The sequence below is a fragment of the Triticum aestivum genome, chromosome 7B, assembly GCF_018294505.1.
Source record: "Triticum aestivum cultivar Chinese Spring chromosome 7B, IWGSC CS RefSeq v2.1, whole genome shotgun sequence".
Lineage (NCBI taxonomy): Eukaryota > Viridiplantae > Streptophyta > Magnoliopsida > Poales > Poaceae > Triticum > Triticum aestivum.
In genome coordinates, this window is record NC_057813.1 from 462,163,330 (window position 1) to 462,181,690 (window position 18,361).

Genomic DNA, 18,361 nt, shown 5'->3' on the forward strand with positions numbered 1-18,361 from the left:
TCATTTGGGTAGATCTTCACGAAGTAGGCAATCTCCTTGCCCTTACAAACTCCTTGGTTCAACTCCACAATCTTGACGGAGGCTCCCAAGTGACACCTAACCAATCTAGGAGACACCACTCTCCAAAAGGTAATAGATGGTGTGTTGATGATAAACTCGTTGCTCTTGTGCTTCAAATGATAGTCTCCCCAACACTCAACTCTCTCACATAGATTTGAATATGGTGGAAGGAGGATTTGAGTGAAAAGCAACTTGGGGAAGGCTAGAGATCAAGATTCTTGTGGTTGGATTGGAATGTCTTGGTCTCAACACATGAGTAGGTGGTTCTCTCTCAGAAAATAAGTAGTGGAAGTGTAGGCACGTTTTGATGGCTCTCTCACAAATGGAGAAGGGGGTGGAGGGGTATATATAGCCTTCACACAAAATCTAGCCGTTACACACATTTTACCACACTCGGTCAGACCGAATAAAGAAACTCGATGGGACCGATCTAGTTCAAAATGTGAACGTTAGGATTTTTGGTGGGATCGACATGATCAACCCGGTGGGCCCGATGTGCCAGGGTTAAGGCAAAACCTCATCTCAGTGTGATCGATTGCACGAACTCGGTGAGACCGATTTCAACAATGAGCAAATAGAGAGTTGGTCAGGCAAACTCGATGTGACCGATTGCACATCTCGGTGAGACCGGAATAATTGCAACAGGCAAAAGAGAGTTTGCAAGGCCATCTCGGTGAGACCGAGATCCTATCGGTGAGATCGAACTGATTAGGGTTTCTGGTAGTGGCTATGTCAATGAACTCGGTGGCGTTGGATGAAACAAATCAATTGGGCCGAGTTTGACTTTAGGTTTTGGACATATTTGGAATTGAGAAAGTGGTTGAGGGTTTTGGAGCAATATCACTAAGCACTTTGAGCAAGTAGACCATTAAGCAACACCTCATCCCCTTTTAATAGTATTGGCTTTTCCTATGGACTCAATGTGATCTTGGATCACTAAAATAGAAATGAAGAGTCTTGAGCTTTTGCCAATATTTGTCCTTACCATCTTGAAGGGGTTCCACATTCTCTTATCCACGCCACGCCTTTCTTGAACTCTTTGAAATATACTAGATGAAAATGTTAGTCCAACAAGAGATATGTTGACATTAATTACCAAAATCACCGAGGGAGCACTTGTGCTTTCACAAAGCAAGAAAGGAAAGTTTGGGAAAGTCCTTTTATTACCTCTCAGTTAACTTTCAAAAAGTCTTCAGATTCCACTCAATTTCACACAACAAATCACACAAGAAATCATCATTACTTAATTAATATAACATTCCAAATTTAGAATTTTGGGATGTTACACAGATTGTTCTACACTACAGCTTGTCTGGGTGTGGACGGCGGGCGGGGAGCAAATGGGTGCCTACTCTCTGTTTGTTGTTATGCCTAAGGTGGGGGGACCGGCGTATGACGCCGCCGACAGGGAGATGTTCGTCATCATTCACAACAGAGGCAGAGGAGGAGGCGGCTATGAGGACGGGCAAGTTGAAGACTCGGATCCCACCAAGTCCGACAACTACACCCACACTCAACAGGGCTACACCCAGTCAAGCACACAACAGCAGGATTGGGCCGCCGGACAACAACAATAACATGAGGAGAAGGACGGAGAGGACGATGATCCGGATGATTTTGCCGGCGATCCGAAGAAGATGGGTAGAGGAGAAAGCTTTAGCATGCGATAGGATGAGCTGTTATGCCATGCATGTTGCCCACTAGCCTCGATCTGATCCATGGCACAGAACAAAATAACACAACTTTTTTTGGGCCAACATTCACACATGGTAACACAAACATTTCGCCTCCTACTCCGACGCGGTCGTCCACAACCATGAATCAAAATCCCTCAACCATCGATGGTACACCATCCAAGAGGCCGTGTCAAAGTATTGCGGCCACTTGAAGCATCTCATCGCATGGTGGCCTAGTGCTGTGCAAATCACTGAGCAAGTAAGTTCATTTGGCAGGATATGCTTAGTTTCATAGCCGGATATGCATAATTTTGTTGATCATGGGGCGAATATGCACAGTTTTGTTGATCACTGGCCGGATATGCATAATTTTGTTGATCACTAGCCGAATATGCATAGTTGTGCAACCGGATATGCATTTTTTATAGATCACTGGCTAGATATGCATTGGTTTGTTGATCACTAGACGGATATGCATAGTTGTGCAACCAGATATGCATTGTTGACAATGTTTTATTTTGTAGCAGTCTCGTGTGTGTACGGTGTTCAAGAAGGTTGAGAAGAAAAACTTCACCCTCATGCATTGTTGGTTGAGATTGAATTGGCAACTGAAGTGGAACCTATACATAGCCAAGACCGCCACCCAAGCCACCGAGAAAGAATCTGGTGACCCAACCGACTCAACAAAAGAACCACCCAAGAAGGTTAGAAGAGGGTTTCAGGGAAACAAGTGGGAGGGGGAGAGGGTGAAGCGAGAAGATGCGGCGACCAAGATGACGGACTTGTTCAAGAGCATCTTGTCCAAAGAGGCATACGTCAAGCACTCCGACATCAAGGAGGAGGAAAAACGGAGGGATTCAATTTGTTGATGAAGGTGCCCGAGAAGAAGCTCAAGCTCAAAGCGAAGGACATGCTCGAAAAGAAGCAGACGATGCGGTCGACACTAAAATGTTGTCCTTGAATTTGAAGTCTTTGGATGTCGACACAAGACTGACCGTGCAAGTCGTCCGCTACAAGATGTTGTAGCGGCAGGAAATTAGTTGGAGGCGCCGGACAAGGAGCCGGAGGCTGCCTACATGGCGGCGGCAGCGGCACCTTGAGCGTGGAAGCTCGGATTGCCCGTCGTAGAAAATCTATGCACAAACTATTGGACTGATATTTTCTTGTCATCAGGCATGTAAAAACTATGCATACTTGCCTAATTTTTGGTTGTGATCTAGTGCTGGTGCGATCCGGCACACGCTATGGATCAGACTTTATTTGAGTGTATCAAATTGCCTTTTATTAGGAACATATACAAGATATCTTTAGATAGCCGGCTTCCGTATCCTTGTCTGCGGACTGGTCTTCTGTTCATGCAGGAGCGAATTTGCGGGTCAACGAGATACCGTACACTAACATTCTTCTTTACCGAACTTTGAAGATTACCTCCATACGGAACCCATATTCCCTTGAAAACTTGCATCCTTGATGACGGTGGTAAAACAGGCACTGCCAGCGAGACTTCCCCACGGATCTCTCTCTACATCGTTCGTCACGGCTGGCGATTCGGGAACCAATCTCGGCCCAGTCGTGGTCTAACAGCGTGCAAGCTACGCCGCAACCCCACCTGTCAACCAGACGAAAACCGCGTCCACCCTCGCCACAAAAATCAAAGCAATCACTTGGACGCCACCGTCTCTGACCTCTGTGCGTATTTATTGACCCCTCTCCCGGCCGTTCCTTCCCGAGCCGTCGTCGTCGTCCAACCCCTCCGACCTCACACCCAACTTTTCCTTTCCCCATCCCTCTGCGCCCTCGCCGTCCGCGGATCAACCGATTTCGCACGCAATGTCTCAGGTACCTCCCCGGCACCTCGTCGATTTCCGTCTCGAGATCTGCTAGGCTGGCTAGGCGCCCATCTAATAGCGCGGAGCAGTGGTGATGTTTGGAATCCCAAGCAGTTTGATCTGTTCCTTCCTAGCATCTCATATAAGGGATCTGTCTGGTGGCCCAGCAGATCTGTTCGTGCGGGTGACTGGCGACTCGACTGTGCTGTTTGCGGTTTTGCGTGATTTTGCTAGCGAGAGTGTTGATTCGGGGGAACCTGGTCCTGCTCGATTGCCAGGGCGTAGCCCGTAGCGGGATTGCTAGAGCTCCTGCCCAATTGTGCAAAATAAGACATTTTGACTGCTCACAAAGTTTTGGGGGCCAATTAATTAGTCAAAATAAAATATTTGTAGTTTGGTCAGTCAAACTGTTTTTTGATTGTACCACTATGAAAAATTGAACCAATTAGCTATTAAAAGGTCACTGATCTTTGTTGAATTTTGAGGTTAAGTAAAGAATTTTGATCCCCATCACTTAAGCAAGCCGTTAGGTACTTACTAAAGATTCAGTGCACCTGTACTGAACGATTTAACTTGCAACTGCATGGTTTCGACTGTTTCCTTGGAACAATGTCATGATTACATAATTCGATGGAAGTATGTTATATGGTGATTAAGTGCTATAGGCTGAGACATTCTATTGATGCATTCTCAGCTGGAAGCAATAATTCATAGTTGTTCTGTGGAAATTGTTGGAATTAAGATTTACTCTGTGATGCAGACTGTTGAACTCAGGGTTGGCATGTCATGTGAGGGATGTGTTGGAGCTGTTAAGCGGGTTCTTGGCAAAATGGAAGGTTGGTTTAGCTCTCCATTTATTGATATGGTTTTCCTTTCTGTTTTGTTTTACTTAAACCCATGCAACTGGAATTGATACATCATTGTATTTACATTTTCTAATGCCTTCAACAGACAATTCTTAGAGGTCACTTGAGATGCTTTCCCATTTTTCAGTTGCCAAATAGATGGCTTGATTGAATGGATCTTGTCATTGAGCTTCCATTTAGCATCCACTGGCTTTCCCAAAGCACTGTTATGTTTCCCACTTTGACCAGGTGCACCAGAATGCTTTGGATAAACCTTTTTATTTTTGAACACATGCTTTGGATAAAACTTGATTCCAAAAGCATTTGATAGGTCCAATAGCTGAAAGACAACCTGGTATAGAGCTCTGGTATATTTTGTTTGTCCAATGGCAATAGCTTGGATATATTAAGATTGGTATGATGATATCCATCATGAACCTAGATGACAGTTAATTCATACTTTCTGCATCTGACTGTGCATAGCTCGATTGATTAATATATACACGATTGCATGTATCTATGTCACTATGTTAGTGTCCTGGTTGAAATGGCCTATCGTTTTGATATATTATTGTATGTTATGGCCCATTTGGAGCCTGGAAATTTCCCGCCACTTTTGTGTGATTTATTTATTGCTGTGTATGAATTGAGCTATCTCATGTGAATGAGTATTCAAAACCATGAATTCCTGTGAGAGTTTGAGTGCTCTTCAAGGCATCCTATTCTTTATGCATTTGTGCAAGCATTGATTCTTTCCCAGGAAAGGGGAAGTGTTACATTACAAACAGGTCTTAGGCGTTGAATCTAAACATATTCATCGGACTTTTGTGGTTTCTTCAGGTGTTGAGTCCTTCGATGTAGACATCAAGGAGCAGAAGGTCACTGTGAAGGGTAATGTGACGCCGGATGCTGTTCTGCAGACTGTTTCGAAGACAGGCAAGAAGACATCGTTCTGGGAGGCTGAACCCTCGGCATCTGCTGTTTCGTCCTAAAAAGGCATCTCTAATATGTAAACTGTGAAGTTTAATGTAACAATGGCCCAGTTGAAATGCTTTGCAAGGACATGATTTTCTGGTCGGATGGTATATGCACCATGAATTTACTGCAAATAATAGCAAACTGGTAATTTCGTCTGTGTGCATCTTATGGTTGGCATTCCTACACTGTAAATCTGCAATGGTTCGATCAGTTTGCCACATGTGCTGATAATGTGTTATTTGTGGTTGCTGTTGATGCACAGCATGAATAAGCTCATACCAATTCTTCCTTCGGAAGAAAATGAATTGCAATTATCTAGATTAATGTAGAGGATCCTCCTTTTTTTTTGATAAAATGTGGAGTATCTTCCTTGGAATAGAGGAAGAGGGGAAAACCCATGTCTATCTCTTTGGTTAACAAAATTCAGAATCAGTTGCAAGGGAGCATTTTTTTAGGGTCGATCCACTTTGAGTTTGATAAATGTATTGATTATGAAAGTGTGTGTTCGCCTATGTCAGATAGAGCTACCCCTTGTGTGGATTGAAGTTTAAAATAATGGTTAGGAGTGGATTGAGTTTTTTTTTCAGCTTTAGTTGTGAAAAGTCTGAGGGTATGTGCACATCACCATCTTTTGTTTAGTCATAGTGTGTTAGAAATTATTCACAATAGTGAACTTGCAAAATAAATCTATTTATCATAAAGAGATATTTTCCTGGCCATATTTGGCTGCCTGAACAAAAATATCATGGTGATTTTTTTGGTATAAGTTCTATCCTGCTCATAGTGGGGATATCATCTCTTCTACATGTGTAAAATGTGATACATAACATCTATTTGGAGTGCCTTGTCATTTAGGGCTTCTTTGATTAGTGGGATTAAAAAAAATGCAGGAATAGAACAAAAATACAAGATTATTGTGGTATGTCCCCTTAGGACATCTTTAAGGCGGACCCGTAAACCTCTCGCAACCGTCCGGACCGCGGAAGTCATCCAACGTGGTCATGTATCGGTCCGCGCGGCCGTTCGGACATGATTTCTCTCGCAAAATGAAGACAAAAGTGAGAGAGGTTTGCGAGAGTCCGGACACACGAAACGTTGCTCTTCGCCCCCTGGCCCATTGCTATCTCTTGAGCCTGCATTGGTTTTCCCTTGAACAGAAAAGGGTGATGCAGCAAAGTAGCATAAGTATTTTCCTCAGTTTTTTAGAACCAAGGTATCAATCCAGTACGAGGTTACATGCAAGTCGCCTTGTACATGCACAAACAAATAAGAACCTTGCAACCAACGCGATAAAGGGGTTGTCAATCCCTTCACGGCCACTTGCAAAAGTGAGATCTGATAGAGATAATAAGATAAATATTTTTGGTATTCTTGTTGTATAGATTGAAAAGTAAAGATTGCAAAATAGTACACAAGATGCACTGTTAATAAAAGAGATATAATACGATGGAAAAAAGACCCCGGGGCCATAGGTTTCACTAGTGGCTTCTCTCAAGATAGCATATCTTACGGTGGGTGAACAAATTACTATCGAGCAATTGATAGAAAAGCGCATATTTATGAGAATATCTAGGCATGATCATGTATATAGGCATCACGTCCGTGACAAGTAGATCGAAACGATTCTGCATCTACTACTGTTACTCCACACATCGACCTCTATCCAGTACGCATCTAGAGTATTAAGTTCATAAGAACAGAGTAACACATTAAGCAAGATGACATGATGTAGAGGGATAAACTCAAGCAATATGATATAAACCCCATCTTTTTATCCTCGATGACAACAATACAATACGTGCCTTGCTGCCCCTGCTGTCACTGGGAAAGGACACCGCAAGATTAAACCCAAAGCTAAGCACTTCTCCTATTGCAAGAAAGATCAATCTAGTAGGCCAAACTAAACTGATAATTCGAAGAGACTTGCAAAGATATCAAATTATACATATAAGAATTCAGCGAAGAATCAAATATTGTTCACAGATAATCTTGATCCTAAACCCACAATTCATCGGATCTCGACAAACACACCGCAAAAAGTATTACATCGTATAGATCTCCAAGAAGATCGAGGAGAACTTTGTATTAAGAATCAAGGAGAGAGAAGAAGCCATCTAGCTAATAACTATGGACTCGAAGGTGTGGTAAACTACTCACACATCGATGGAGAGGCTATGGTGTTGATGTAGAAGCCCTCCGTGATCGATTCCTCCTCCGGCGGAGCGCTGGAAAAGGCCCCAAGATGGGATCTCACGGGTATAGAAGGTTGCGACGGTGAAAATAGGATTTCGTGGTGCTCCTGTATGTTTTCGGGGTATATGAATATATATAGGCGAAATAAATAGGTCGGTGGAGCCACGAGGGGCCCACGAGGGTGGGGGCGCGCCTACCCCCCCTGGCCGCGCCCTCCTACCTCGTGGCCGCCTCGTTGCTTCCTTGACGTCCACTCCAAGTCTTCTGGATTGCGTTTGTTTCGAAAACGATTCTCCCGAAGGTTTCATTCCATTTGGACTTTGTTTGATATTCCTTTTCTGCGAAACACTGAAATAGGCAAAAAAACAGCAATTTGCACTAGGCCTCCAGTTAATAGGTTAGTCCCAAAAATAATATAAAATGCATAATAAAGCCCATTAAACATCCAAAATAGATAATGTAATAGCATGAAACAATCAAAAATTATAGATACGTTGGAAATGTATCAAGCATCCCCAAGCTTAATTCCTGCTCGTCCTCGAGTAGGTAAATGATAAAACAGAATTTTTGATGTGGAATGCTACCTAACATAATTTTCAATGTAATTATCTTTATTGTGGCATGATTGTTCAGATCCAAAAGATAAAAGTTTAATATTGACATAAAAATAGTAATACTTCAGGCATGCTAACCAAGTAGTTTATGTCTTATCAAATAACATAGCCAAAGAAAGCTTATCGCTACAAAATCATATAGTTTGGCCACGCTTTATTTTCGTCACACAAAATGCTCCCATCATGCACAACCCCGGTTTCAACCAAGCAATTAGTTCATACTTTTTAACGCGCTTCAGCCTTTTCAACCCTCACACAATACATGAGCGTAAGCCATGGACATAGCACTATGGAATGAGTAGAGTATGATGATAGGGATTATGTTAGAAAACAAAAAAGGAGAAAGTCTCACATTGACGCGGCTAATCAACGGGCTATGGAGATGCCCATCAATTGATGTCAATACGAGGAGTAGGGATTGTCATGTAACAGATGCAATAGAGCTATAAATGTATGAAAGCTCATCAAAAAGAAACTAAGTGGGTGTGCATCCAACTTGCCTGCTCACGAAGACCTAGGGCATTTTGAGGAAGCTCATCACTGGAATATACAAGCCAAGTTTTATAATGAAAAATTTCCACTAGTATATGATGACAAAATAAGAAACTCTCTATCATGAAGATCATGGTGCTATTTTGAAGCACAAGTGGAGAAAAAGGATAGTAACATTGTCCCTTCTCTCTTTTTCTCTCATTTTTTTATTTGGGCTTCTTTGGCCTCTTTTTTTCCTTTTTTTTCTTTTTTTTATTTCATCCGGAGTCTCATCTTGACTTGTGGGGGAATCATAGTCTCCATCATCCTTTCCTAACATGGGACGATGTTCTAATAATGAAAATTATCACACTTCTATTTATTTACAACTCAAGAATTACAACTCAATACTTAGGACAAAATATGACTCTATGTGAATGCCTCCGGCGGTGTACCGGGATATGCAATGAATCAAGAGCGACATGTATGAAAGAATTATAAAGGTGACTTGCCACAAAATACGATGTCAACTACATGATCATGCAAAACAATATGACAATGATGGAGCGTGTCATAATAAACGGAACGGTGGAAAGTTGCATGGCAATATATCTCGGAATGGCTATGGAAATGCCATAATAGGTAGGTATGGTGGCTGTTTTGAGGAAGATATAAGGAGGTTTATGTGTGATAGAGCGTATTATATCACGGGGTTTGGATGCACCGATGAAGTTTGCACCAACTCTCAAGGTGAGAAAGGGCAATGCACGGTACCGTAGAGGCTAGCAAATTGCGAAAGGGTAAGAGTGTGTATAATCCATGGACTCACATTAGTCATAAAGAACTCATATACTTATTGCAAAAGTTTATTAGTCCTCGAAGCAAAGTACTACTACGCATGTTCCTAGGGGAAGGGTTGGTAGGAGTTAACCATCGCGCGATCCCGACCTCCACTCATAAGGAAGGCAATCAAAGAACACCCCATGCTTCAAATTTGTCACACAACGTTCATCATACGTGCATGTTACGGGACTTGCCAAGTTTAACACAAGTATTTCTCAATTTCATAATTACCCAACTAGCATGACTCTAATATTATCACCTTTATATCTCAAAACAATTATCAAGTATCAAATTTATCATAGTATTTAATGCAGTCTATATGAAAATTTTTATTTTCCCCAACTTGGATGCCCATCATATTATGACTAATTTTATAACCAAAGCAAATTACCATGCTGTCCTAAAAGACTCTTAAAATAATATAAGTGAAGCATGAGAGATCAATAATTTCTACAAAATAAAACCACCACCATGCTCTAAAAAGGTATAAGTGAAGCATTAGAGCAAAATTATCTAGCTCAAAAGATATAAGTGAAACACATAGAGTATTTTAATAAATTCCGATTCATGTGTGTCTCTCACAAAAGGTGTGTACAGCAAGGATGATTGTGGTAAACTAGAAAGCAAAGACTCAAATCATACAAGACGCTCCAAGCAAAACACATATCATGTGGTGAATAAAAATATAGCCTCAAATAAAGTTACCAATAGATGAAGACGGAAGAGGGGATGCCTTCCGGGGCATCCCCAAGCTTAGGGTTTTGGTTGTCCTTGAATTTTACCTTGGGGTGACTTGGGCATCCACAATCTTAGGCTCTTGCCACTCTTTATTCCAAAATCCATCAAATCTTTACCCAAAACTTGAAAACTTCACAACACAAAACTCAACAGAAAATCTCATGAGCTTCGTTAGTGCAAGAAAACAAACCATCACTTTAAGTACTGTAATGAACTCATTCTTTATTTATATTGGTGTTAAACCTATGGTATTCCAACTTCTCTATGGTTCATACCCCCCGATACTAGCCATAGATTCATCAAAATAAGCAAACAACACAAGAAAAACAGAATCTGTCAAAAATGGAACAGTTTGTAGCAATCTGTAACTCTCGAATACTTCTAGAACCCCAAAAATTCTACCAAATTAGGAAGTCCTAGGTAATTTGTTTATTAATCTTCTACAAAAAGAATAAACTGAAAGGCACGTTTCTGTGATTTATGAAAACTAATCTCGTGCGCGCAAAAGTTTATGTTTTTCACCAAGATCAAATTAACTACCATCGTAGGTTATCCTAAAGGTTTTACTTGGCACAAACACTAATTAAAATACAAAACCACATCTAACCAGAGGCTAGATGAATTATTTAGTACTAAACATGAACAAAAAGTAAACAACAAAAATAAAATTGGGTTGCCTCCCAACAAGCGCTATCGTTTAATGCCCCTAGCTAGGCATAAGATTTCAACGATGCTCACATGAAAGATAATAATTAAAACACAAAGAGAGCATCATAAAACATGTGACAAACACATTTAAGTCTAACATACTTCCTATGCAATCATGATCATTGCAACAAGTAGTAGACATAGCAAAACTAGCACCCCCAAGCTTAGGGTTTTGCATATTATTAGCACAATTGACATCAAGAGAATTTATAATAACATCATTGCAATCATACTTTTCATCGAAGGAACTATCAAGTATGGGTGCAATAGCAACGATCTCATGTTTAACATAAGGAACTATAGCAAATTCATCTTCATAAAATATTAGCATCATGGCCACAAGAATAGCAAGCATCATGTTCATCAAGAGATATTTCAATCAAATCATCGAAATCATAATTATCTATAGATTCATGCATATCATTATTTTCTTCCAAAGAAACGGTCATTCTCTCAATAAATTCCTTAACATAGGCATTATGAGCATAGTTTTCATAGCAATATTTAAGTATGTCGGAATTTTCAGATTTGTAGAGAGTGATATCATACTTTTCAATCAAAGAAGCAACTTCATGAGCAGCCTTAAAAACGACAAATTCTTCAATTTGTTCGATATCATAGTAACTATAAACGCCCTTTCCATAAGAAGATAAAATTTCATTGTCATTAAACTCACGTAGGTAGGGAAGGTGTTTTTTAGGATTCTTAAAGCAACAAGTAAAATCATAAATTTCACAAAGATTACAAGCATAACATAGCAAACTATTTATTTGATACCATAAGATCTTCCCCTTTTCAGACAAACGATGACGCACAAAATGAGCATGCTCATCTAAAGATCTTCCCTCAACTACACTAGTTGGGGTTTCAACACGAGCACAAATAGATCAAAGATGATCCAAGTAGAACACTTTAAGTGGATCCATATCAATAGATTTTTAGCAAGCAAATATGCAAGCAAATACAGGACGCATGGAAATACAAACAAAAAGACATACGGGAAGAATGCAAAGAAAAGGCAAAGGTTTTCAAAAATCGTTTTAGAAGTGGGGGGGGGGAGGAAAACGAGAGGCAAATGCCAAATAATGTAATGCAAGGGATACGAGTTTGTGATGGATACTTGGTATGTCTTGACTTGTGCGTAGGTCTTTCCGACAACAATGCCAGAAATCGGCGAGTTGTCGAGAGATCAAATCTTGACTTGACTTGGCGTAAGCCTCCCCGACAACAGCACCAGAAATCCTTCTTGCTACCTCTTGAGCATGCGTTGGTTTTCCCTTGAAGAGGAAATGGTGATGCAGCAAGGTAGTGTAAGTATTTCCCTCAGTTTTTGAGAACCAAGGTATCAATCCAGTAGGAGTTTACGCGCAAGTCGCCTTGTACCTGCACAAACAAATAAGAACATTGCAACCAACGCGATAAAAGGGGTTGCCAATCCCTTCGGGGCCACTTGCAAAAGTGAGATCTGATAGAGATAATAAGATAAATATTTTTGGTATTTTTGTTGTATAGATTGAAAAGTAAAGATTGCAAAATAGTACACAAGATGCACTGTTAATAAAAGAGATATAATACGATGGAAAAGAGACCCAGGGGTCATAGGTTTCACTAGTGGCTTCTCTCAAGATAGCATATCTTACGGTGGGTGAACAAATTACTATCGAGCAATTGATAGAAAAGCGCATAGTTATGAGAATATCTAGGCATGATCATGTATATAGGCATCACATCTGTGACAAGTAGATCGAAACAATTCTGCATCTACTATTATTACTCCACACATCGACCGCTATCCAGCATGCATCTACAGTATTAAGTTCATAAGAATAGAGTAACACATTAAGCAAGATGACATGATGTAGAGGGATAAACTCAAGCAATATGATATAAACATCATCTTTTTATCCTCGATGGCAACAATACAATACGTGCCTTGCTGCCCCTGCTGTCACTGGGAAAGGACACCGCAAGATTGAACCCAAAGCTAAGCACTTCTCCTATTGCAAGAAAGATCAATTTAGTAGGCCAAACTAAACTGATAATTTGAGGAGACTTGCAAAGATATCAAATCATACATATAAGAATTCAGAGAAGAATCAAATATTGTTCATAGATAATCTTGATCATAAAAACCCACAATTCATCGGATCTCGACAAACACACCGCAAAAAGTATTACATCGAATAGATCTCCAAGAAGATCGAGGAGAACTTTCTATTGAGAATCAAAGAGAGAGAAGAAGCGTTAATAACTATGGACTCGAAGGTCTGTGGTAAACTATTCACACATTGATGGAGGGGCTATGGTGTTGATGTAGAAGCCCTCCGTGATCGATTCCCCCTCCGGCGGAGCGCCAAAAAGGCCCCAAGATGGGATCTCACTGGTATAGAAGGTTGCAGCGGTGGAAATAGGGTTTCATGGTGCTCCTGGATGTTTTCGGGGTATATGAGTATATATAGGCAAAAGAAGTAGGTCGGTGGAGCCACGAGGGGCCCACGAGGGTGGGGGGCGCGCCTACCCCCCTGGGCGCGCCCTCCTACCTCGTGGCCGCCTTTTTGCTTCCTTGACGTCCACTCCAAGTCTCCCGGTTCGCGTTTGTTCCAAAAACGACTCTCCCGAAGGTTTCATTCCGTTTGGACTCCGTTTGACATTCCTTTTTTGCGAAACACTGAAATAGGCAAAAAACAACAATTTGCACTGGGCCTCCGGTTAATAGGTTAGTCCCAAAAATAATATAAAAGTGTGTAATAAAGCTCATTAAGCATCCAAAACAGATAATATAATAGCATGGAACAATCAAAAATTATAGATACGTTGGAGACGTATCACCCACCCGAAACCCTTCCTGGACCCCGCGACTCCATCCTCTCCATTTTCTCTTCTTCATTCTTTCTCTCTTGCCGTTGTCGTCGCTCCACCATGCCACACCCCTGCCAGAAATCCGCGTCTTTGTCACCTCCAGCAATCCAGCAAGACTCACCGCCGCTTCTCCGCCGTCTCCGTTCAACCCCCTGTCCTCCGACCGCCCCGCCAGCTACCATCCTCTACCATGCCCGACATCTGTTCGATGAATCGCCAACGCTAAAAACAGTTGTCCCTTCTTGTTTGTACCAATGGATTCCGATTTAGAGTACATGTATGAGCAGTATGTTGAGTCCTCCGATGGCTCATCAAATGAGGAGGAGTACTCCGATGAGACCGCGATGATGCAAGCGGTCCTTGAAGATGCGGAGCGTGCGGAGGAGCATGTTATGAATTTCAAGGGCTAGATCAAGGGCCATCGAGTGCTCAAACGCAACAAGGAACATGGGCATTAGACATTGATGGCCGACTACTTTGCCCCCGATGCACTATTCACTACCATTTTCGCCGGCGTTTTCGGACGTGCAAGACTACCTTCAATCATTTGTACCATGGCGTCTGGTCCTACAATGACTACTTCATCCTGAAGAAGGACGCCAGAACAATTGGCTTCTCTAGTTACCAGAAGTGCACGGTCGCACTCCGGATGCTTGCATATGGCACGGCCGTTGATTCGTGGAACGAGTACCTACGAATGTCTGAGAGCACATGCGGAGATGCCATGATCAGGTTTGCAACTGCCGTGGTCGAGGACTCGAGGTGTTCGGACCTCAGTACCTGAGAGAACCATCTGTGGCAGACACCGAGAGGCTCATGTCAATCTCAGAAGGAAGAGGGTGACCAGGTTTGCTTGGATCTCTTGATTGCATGCATTGAAAATGAAAGAATTGCCCGAGTATAGTTGTTCGTGGACCTGCAAAACAATGGGATCTGGAGACCTTGTGGGAAGTGATGACATGTTGTGTGATCATGTACAATATGATCGTCGAGGATGAAGGTGACAATGCCGCCACAACTCTGGAATTTGAGAACATACGTGATCCTATCCAACATTTATACCAGAATTCGGCCATGTTTGAGGAGTTTATTCAGATGCATCAACAAATTGTTGTGTTTGGAAAGATTGGTTTCCCCTCTCATCAGAAATGCACCGCTGCCATCCGAATGCTTGCATACGGAGTGCCCGGTGATCTCATTGACGAGTATGTCTGTATGAGCGAGTCTGTATGCCTAGACTTCTTGTATAAGTTTTGCAAGGCTGTTATTGCTGTGTTTGGCCCTGAGTACTTGAGAGAGCCAACTCCTAAAGATACAACCCGATTGTTGGCGATGAATGCCAGTAGGGGCTTCCCAGAGATGCTTGGCAGCATACACTGTATGCATTGGGAGTGGAAGAGCTGCCTTTCTGCTCGGCAAGGGCGGTATAAGGGCCATGTCAGGGCTTGCACTGTCATACTAGAGGTCGTGGAGTCTCAAGATCTCTGGATCTGACACTCTTTCTTTGGCATGTTCGGATCACACAATGATATCAGCGTGCTTCAACGCTCGTCCATGTTTGCTAGGCTTGCCGAAGGCAACAACCCACCGGTGAACTTTACTATCAACAGCCACAACTACAACAAAGGATACTACCTGGGTGACGGTGTCTATCCTCAGTGGACCACTATTGTGAAGAGAATCCCCAACCCTGTTGGAGAGAAGAGGAAAAGATTTGCCAAAGAGTAAGAGAGTGCTAGGAAGGGTGTCGAGCGTGCCTTTGGTGTTTTGCAATCTCGATGGGGCATCGTTCGGTATCCTGCTAATACTTGGAGCACGTAGAATCTGTGGGAGATGATGACTGTTTGTGTGATCATGCACATTATGATCGTAGAAGATGAGCGACTGAAACATCTGTACGATCAAGATTTTCAGTTTCAAGGTGAGAATGTTGTGCCTGAGCATGGAGGAGCGGCAACGTTTGAACAGTTCATCCAATTTCATCATGACATGCATGATTCACGTGCAACTGCAAATCATTTTGGTTGAGCATATGTGGGCTCATGTTGGCAACCAATAGATGTATCTTCTTTATTCGGCTTGCAAAACTATGTGAGACATTTTTTACTTTTATTTGGCTTGTAAAACTATGATATTTTATTCGATTGAAACTATGTTATTTGACTATATGTTTGAATGCAAAAGTTGTGTGTGAAACCAGTGACGGAGCTATGCACAAGTAAAACTGTGCTATGGCCCGCCCAACCTATGGCTAAAACAGTAGGTGTCAGGGTAAAATCAGCTGAAGAACTTAATTTTTTCAGGCTTTCCTTTGGCCGATCCAATTTTGGCTCGTCCAATAAATTGTCCGTAGCTCCGCCATTGTGTGAAACAATGCAAAAAAGAACTATTTATTAAAATATGGCGGGCAGCTGGCCACGTCGGCACATATGGGTCGGCGCTTTGGGTACCCAAATCTAAAACAGGCGGATGCCAGGCAGCCGGCCGACCCAAACGAACAAAAAACAGATAAAAGTGCCGTCCGTTTGGGTCGCCCCGTTGGAGTTGCTCTAACAGACGGAGATCAAAGCGTGTAGGCGAAGTGCAGATATGCCACACATGTGGGCGTTATCATTTGGAAAGATTTATCATATACTCCTATAGTACTACTCCCTCCGTCCGAAAATACTTGTCGAAGAAATGGATGTATCTAGATGTATTTTAGTTCTAAGTACATCTATTTTTATCCATTTCTGTGACAAGTATTTCCGGACGGATGGAGTACTTACTTGCTAAAGGAAATTCTCATCCGCACATTAACATAAGGAAAATGTTTGGGTACGGCACGCCGGCCGAAACTTCGGCCGGTCTCGCGAGCTCACTCGATCCCAATTGATCTAATCTGGCGGTTCCGTTTTTCCCGCACGCGCCCCCTTATCCCTTCTTTCGCCCACGAGCGCGCGCGCCTACTGCACAGCCGGCCGGCGAGGAGACCTCCAGCACCATCCCGGCTCGCCCCCGACGGCCGCATCACATCAGGGTGCAAGCTCTCTCTCGAAAAAAGCTGCAGCTGCCGCGCACAGCAGATGCAGCTCAGCTCTCTCTTGAAAAAAAGCTAGAGCGCTCGCGCCAGCAGATGCAGCTTCGCCGTCGCCTCCGCTTGCAGCCCAGCTCCCTCGTCGACATTGGTCAGCCATTTACCGTGGTCACCTCCTCCGTCCATTACCTACTGAACCTTTCCAGCACTGCGCAACACTGGTTGCAGCTTTGACCTCTGCGGTTGAAGCAAAAGAAAACATAAACGCCATGGTTGGAAGAAAGCCGGTTCCAGCAAATTTCATGGCTGTTTTTGTAGCACCACTAATGTTCAGTTCCAGCAAATCCCGTGGTTGGTTGTAGCACCACCGATGCCCCATTCCAGCAAAAACTGACATTTTTTTTGCTACAACCGGCGTCCAAATATGCTACGACCGGCGATCCAAAGTGCTACAACTGGCATATTGTTTTGCTACTATGGTGGTGACCACGGTGACCATGTGTCCACAGATGCTGCAACCGCTATCGCTAGATGCTGGAACCGGCATAATGTTTTGCTATTATGCGCGGTGACCGCGGTGACCACGATGGCGCGACGGCCGCAAAACCAGAGGCGGCAATGTTGAGAATGCTACAACCATGAGGCCACCTGCTGGAACCCGCAATGCCATTTGTTACAACCGTCTTCTTTTTGCTGGAACCAGAGAAGATCGAGGCTACGACTTGCGCACGGCGAGCTACAACCAGCGACAAGAAAAGTTACAAGCGATGCAATTTTTTGCTGGAACTACATATAGTGGTTTTCGCGAGTTACTTTGCCGCCTCCATGACCTTTGCAACTGGGAGGTGCCACCAGCGGCGGAGCTGTCACCTATGAGCAGCAGCGTCGTGGCCAGTGACGGCTACCCACGACCGCAAAGTTCGAGGAGGAAGTGTGGGGGAGCTGCTGCCGGCGTGCAGCGGGGCTGCAACCAGCAGCTCAAAAATGCAAGCATCGACGGCGGCGACCGACGGCGGCGGCGAGCGTCGACGGCGAGGCAACTCCGGGGAGCTTCGAGCGCCTGACCGGGATTCGCGACGCCGACGCCAGGTGCTTCGAACGGCGGCCGTGGGTGAGCCGTGCCTCGCTGTATTAGAATCGCATTTTAGAACGAAGCTGTTTGGATAAAGGAGACAATCGAACGGTTGTGTTTACGTTAATCGGACGGTGCACATCCGACCGGCTGAAAGTTTCAGCCGGCGCGCCGGCGCAGAGTGCTTCCCTTAACATAATTCGTCATTTAAAACTTCCGATTTGCCAAAAGTCTGACTTTCGATTTGTAACTAAATCCTTCATTTGGATATGAAAAATGTGCATTCCTCCCTCGCACAAATTAGGCGATCCAGGAGAGATCTAGAGGCGAGGGAATACGAGGCAAAATCGAAGGGGAGATCCCGACCCTGAGGCCGACGGGCGGACGTCGCATCCTGCCCCGGCCGACTGATCTCGCCTACCGCGGCATAATACCACCCACCAACCCCCGGCGGCGGCC

General features: G+C 43.4%; 1 protein-coding gene across 1 annotated transcript; it reads left to right on the plus strand.

The window, feature by feature from the left end:
- Window positions 1–3,345: 3,345 nt before the first annotated feature.
- LOC123159353 (copper transport protein ATX1) lies at window positions 3,346–5,543 on the plus strand. Its single transcript, XM_044577178.1, has 3 exons — window positions 3,346–3,575; window positions 4,326–4,401; window positions 5,251–5,543. The coding sequence occupies exons 1-3, from the start codon at window positions 3,567–3,569 to the stop codon at window positions 5,400–5,402; spliced, it is 237 nt and encodes a 78-aa protein (XP_044433113.1). The 5' UTR covers window positions 3,346–3,566; the 3' UTR covers window positions 5,403–5,543.
- Window positions 5,544–18,361: the final 12,818 nt, after the last annotated feature.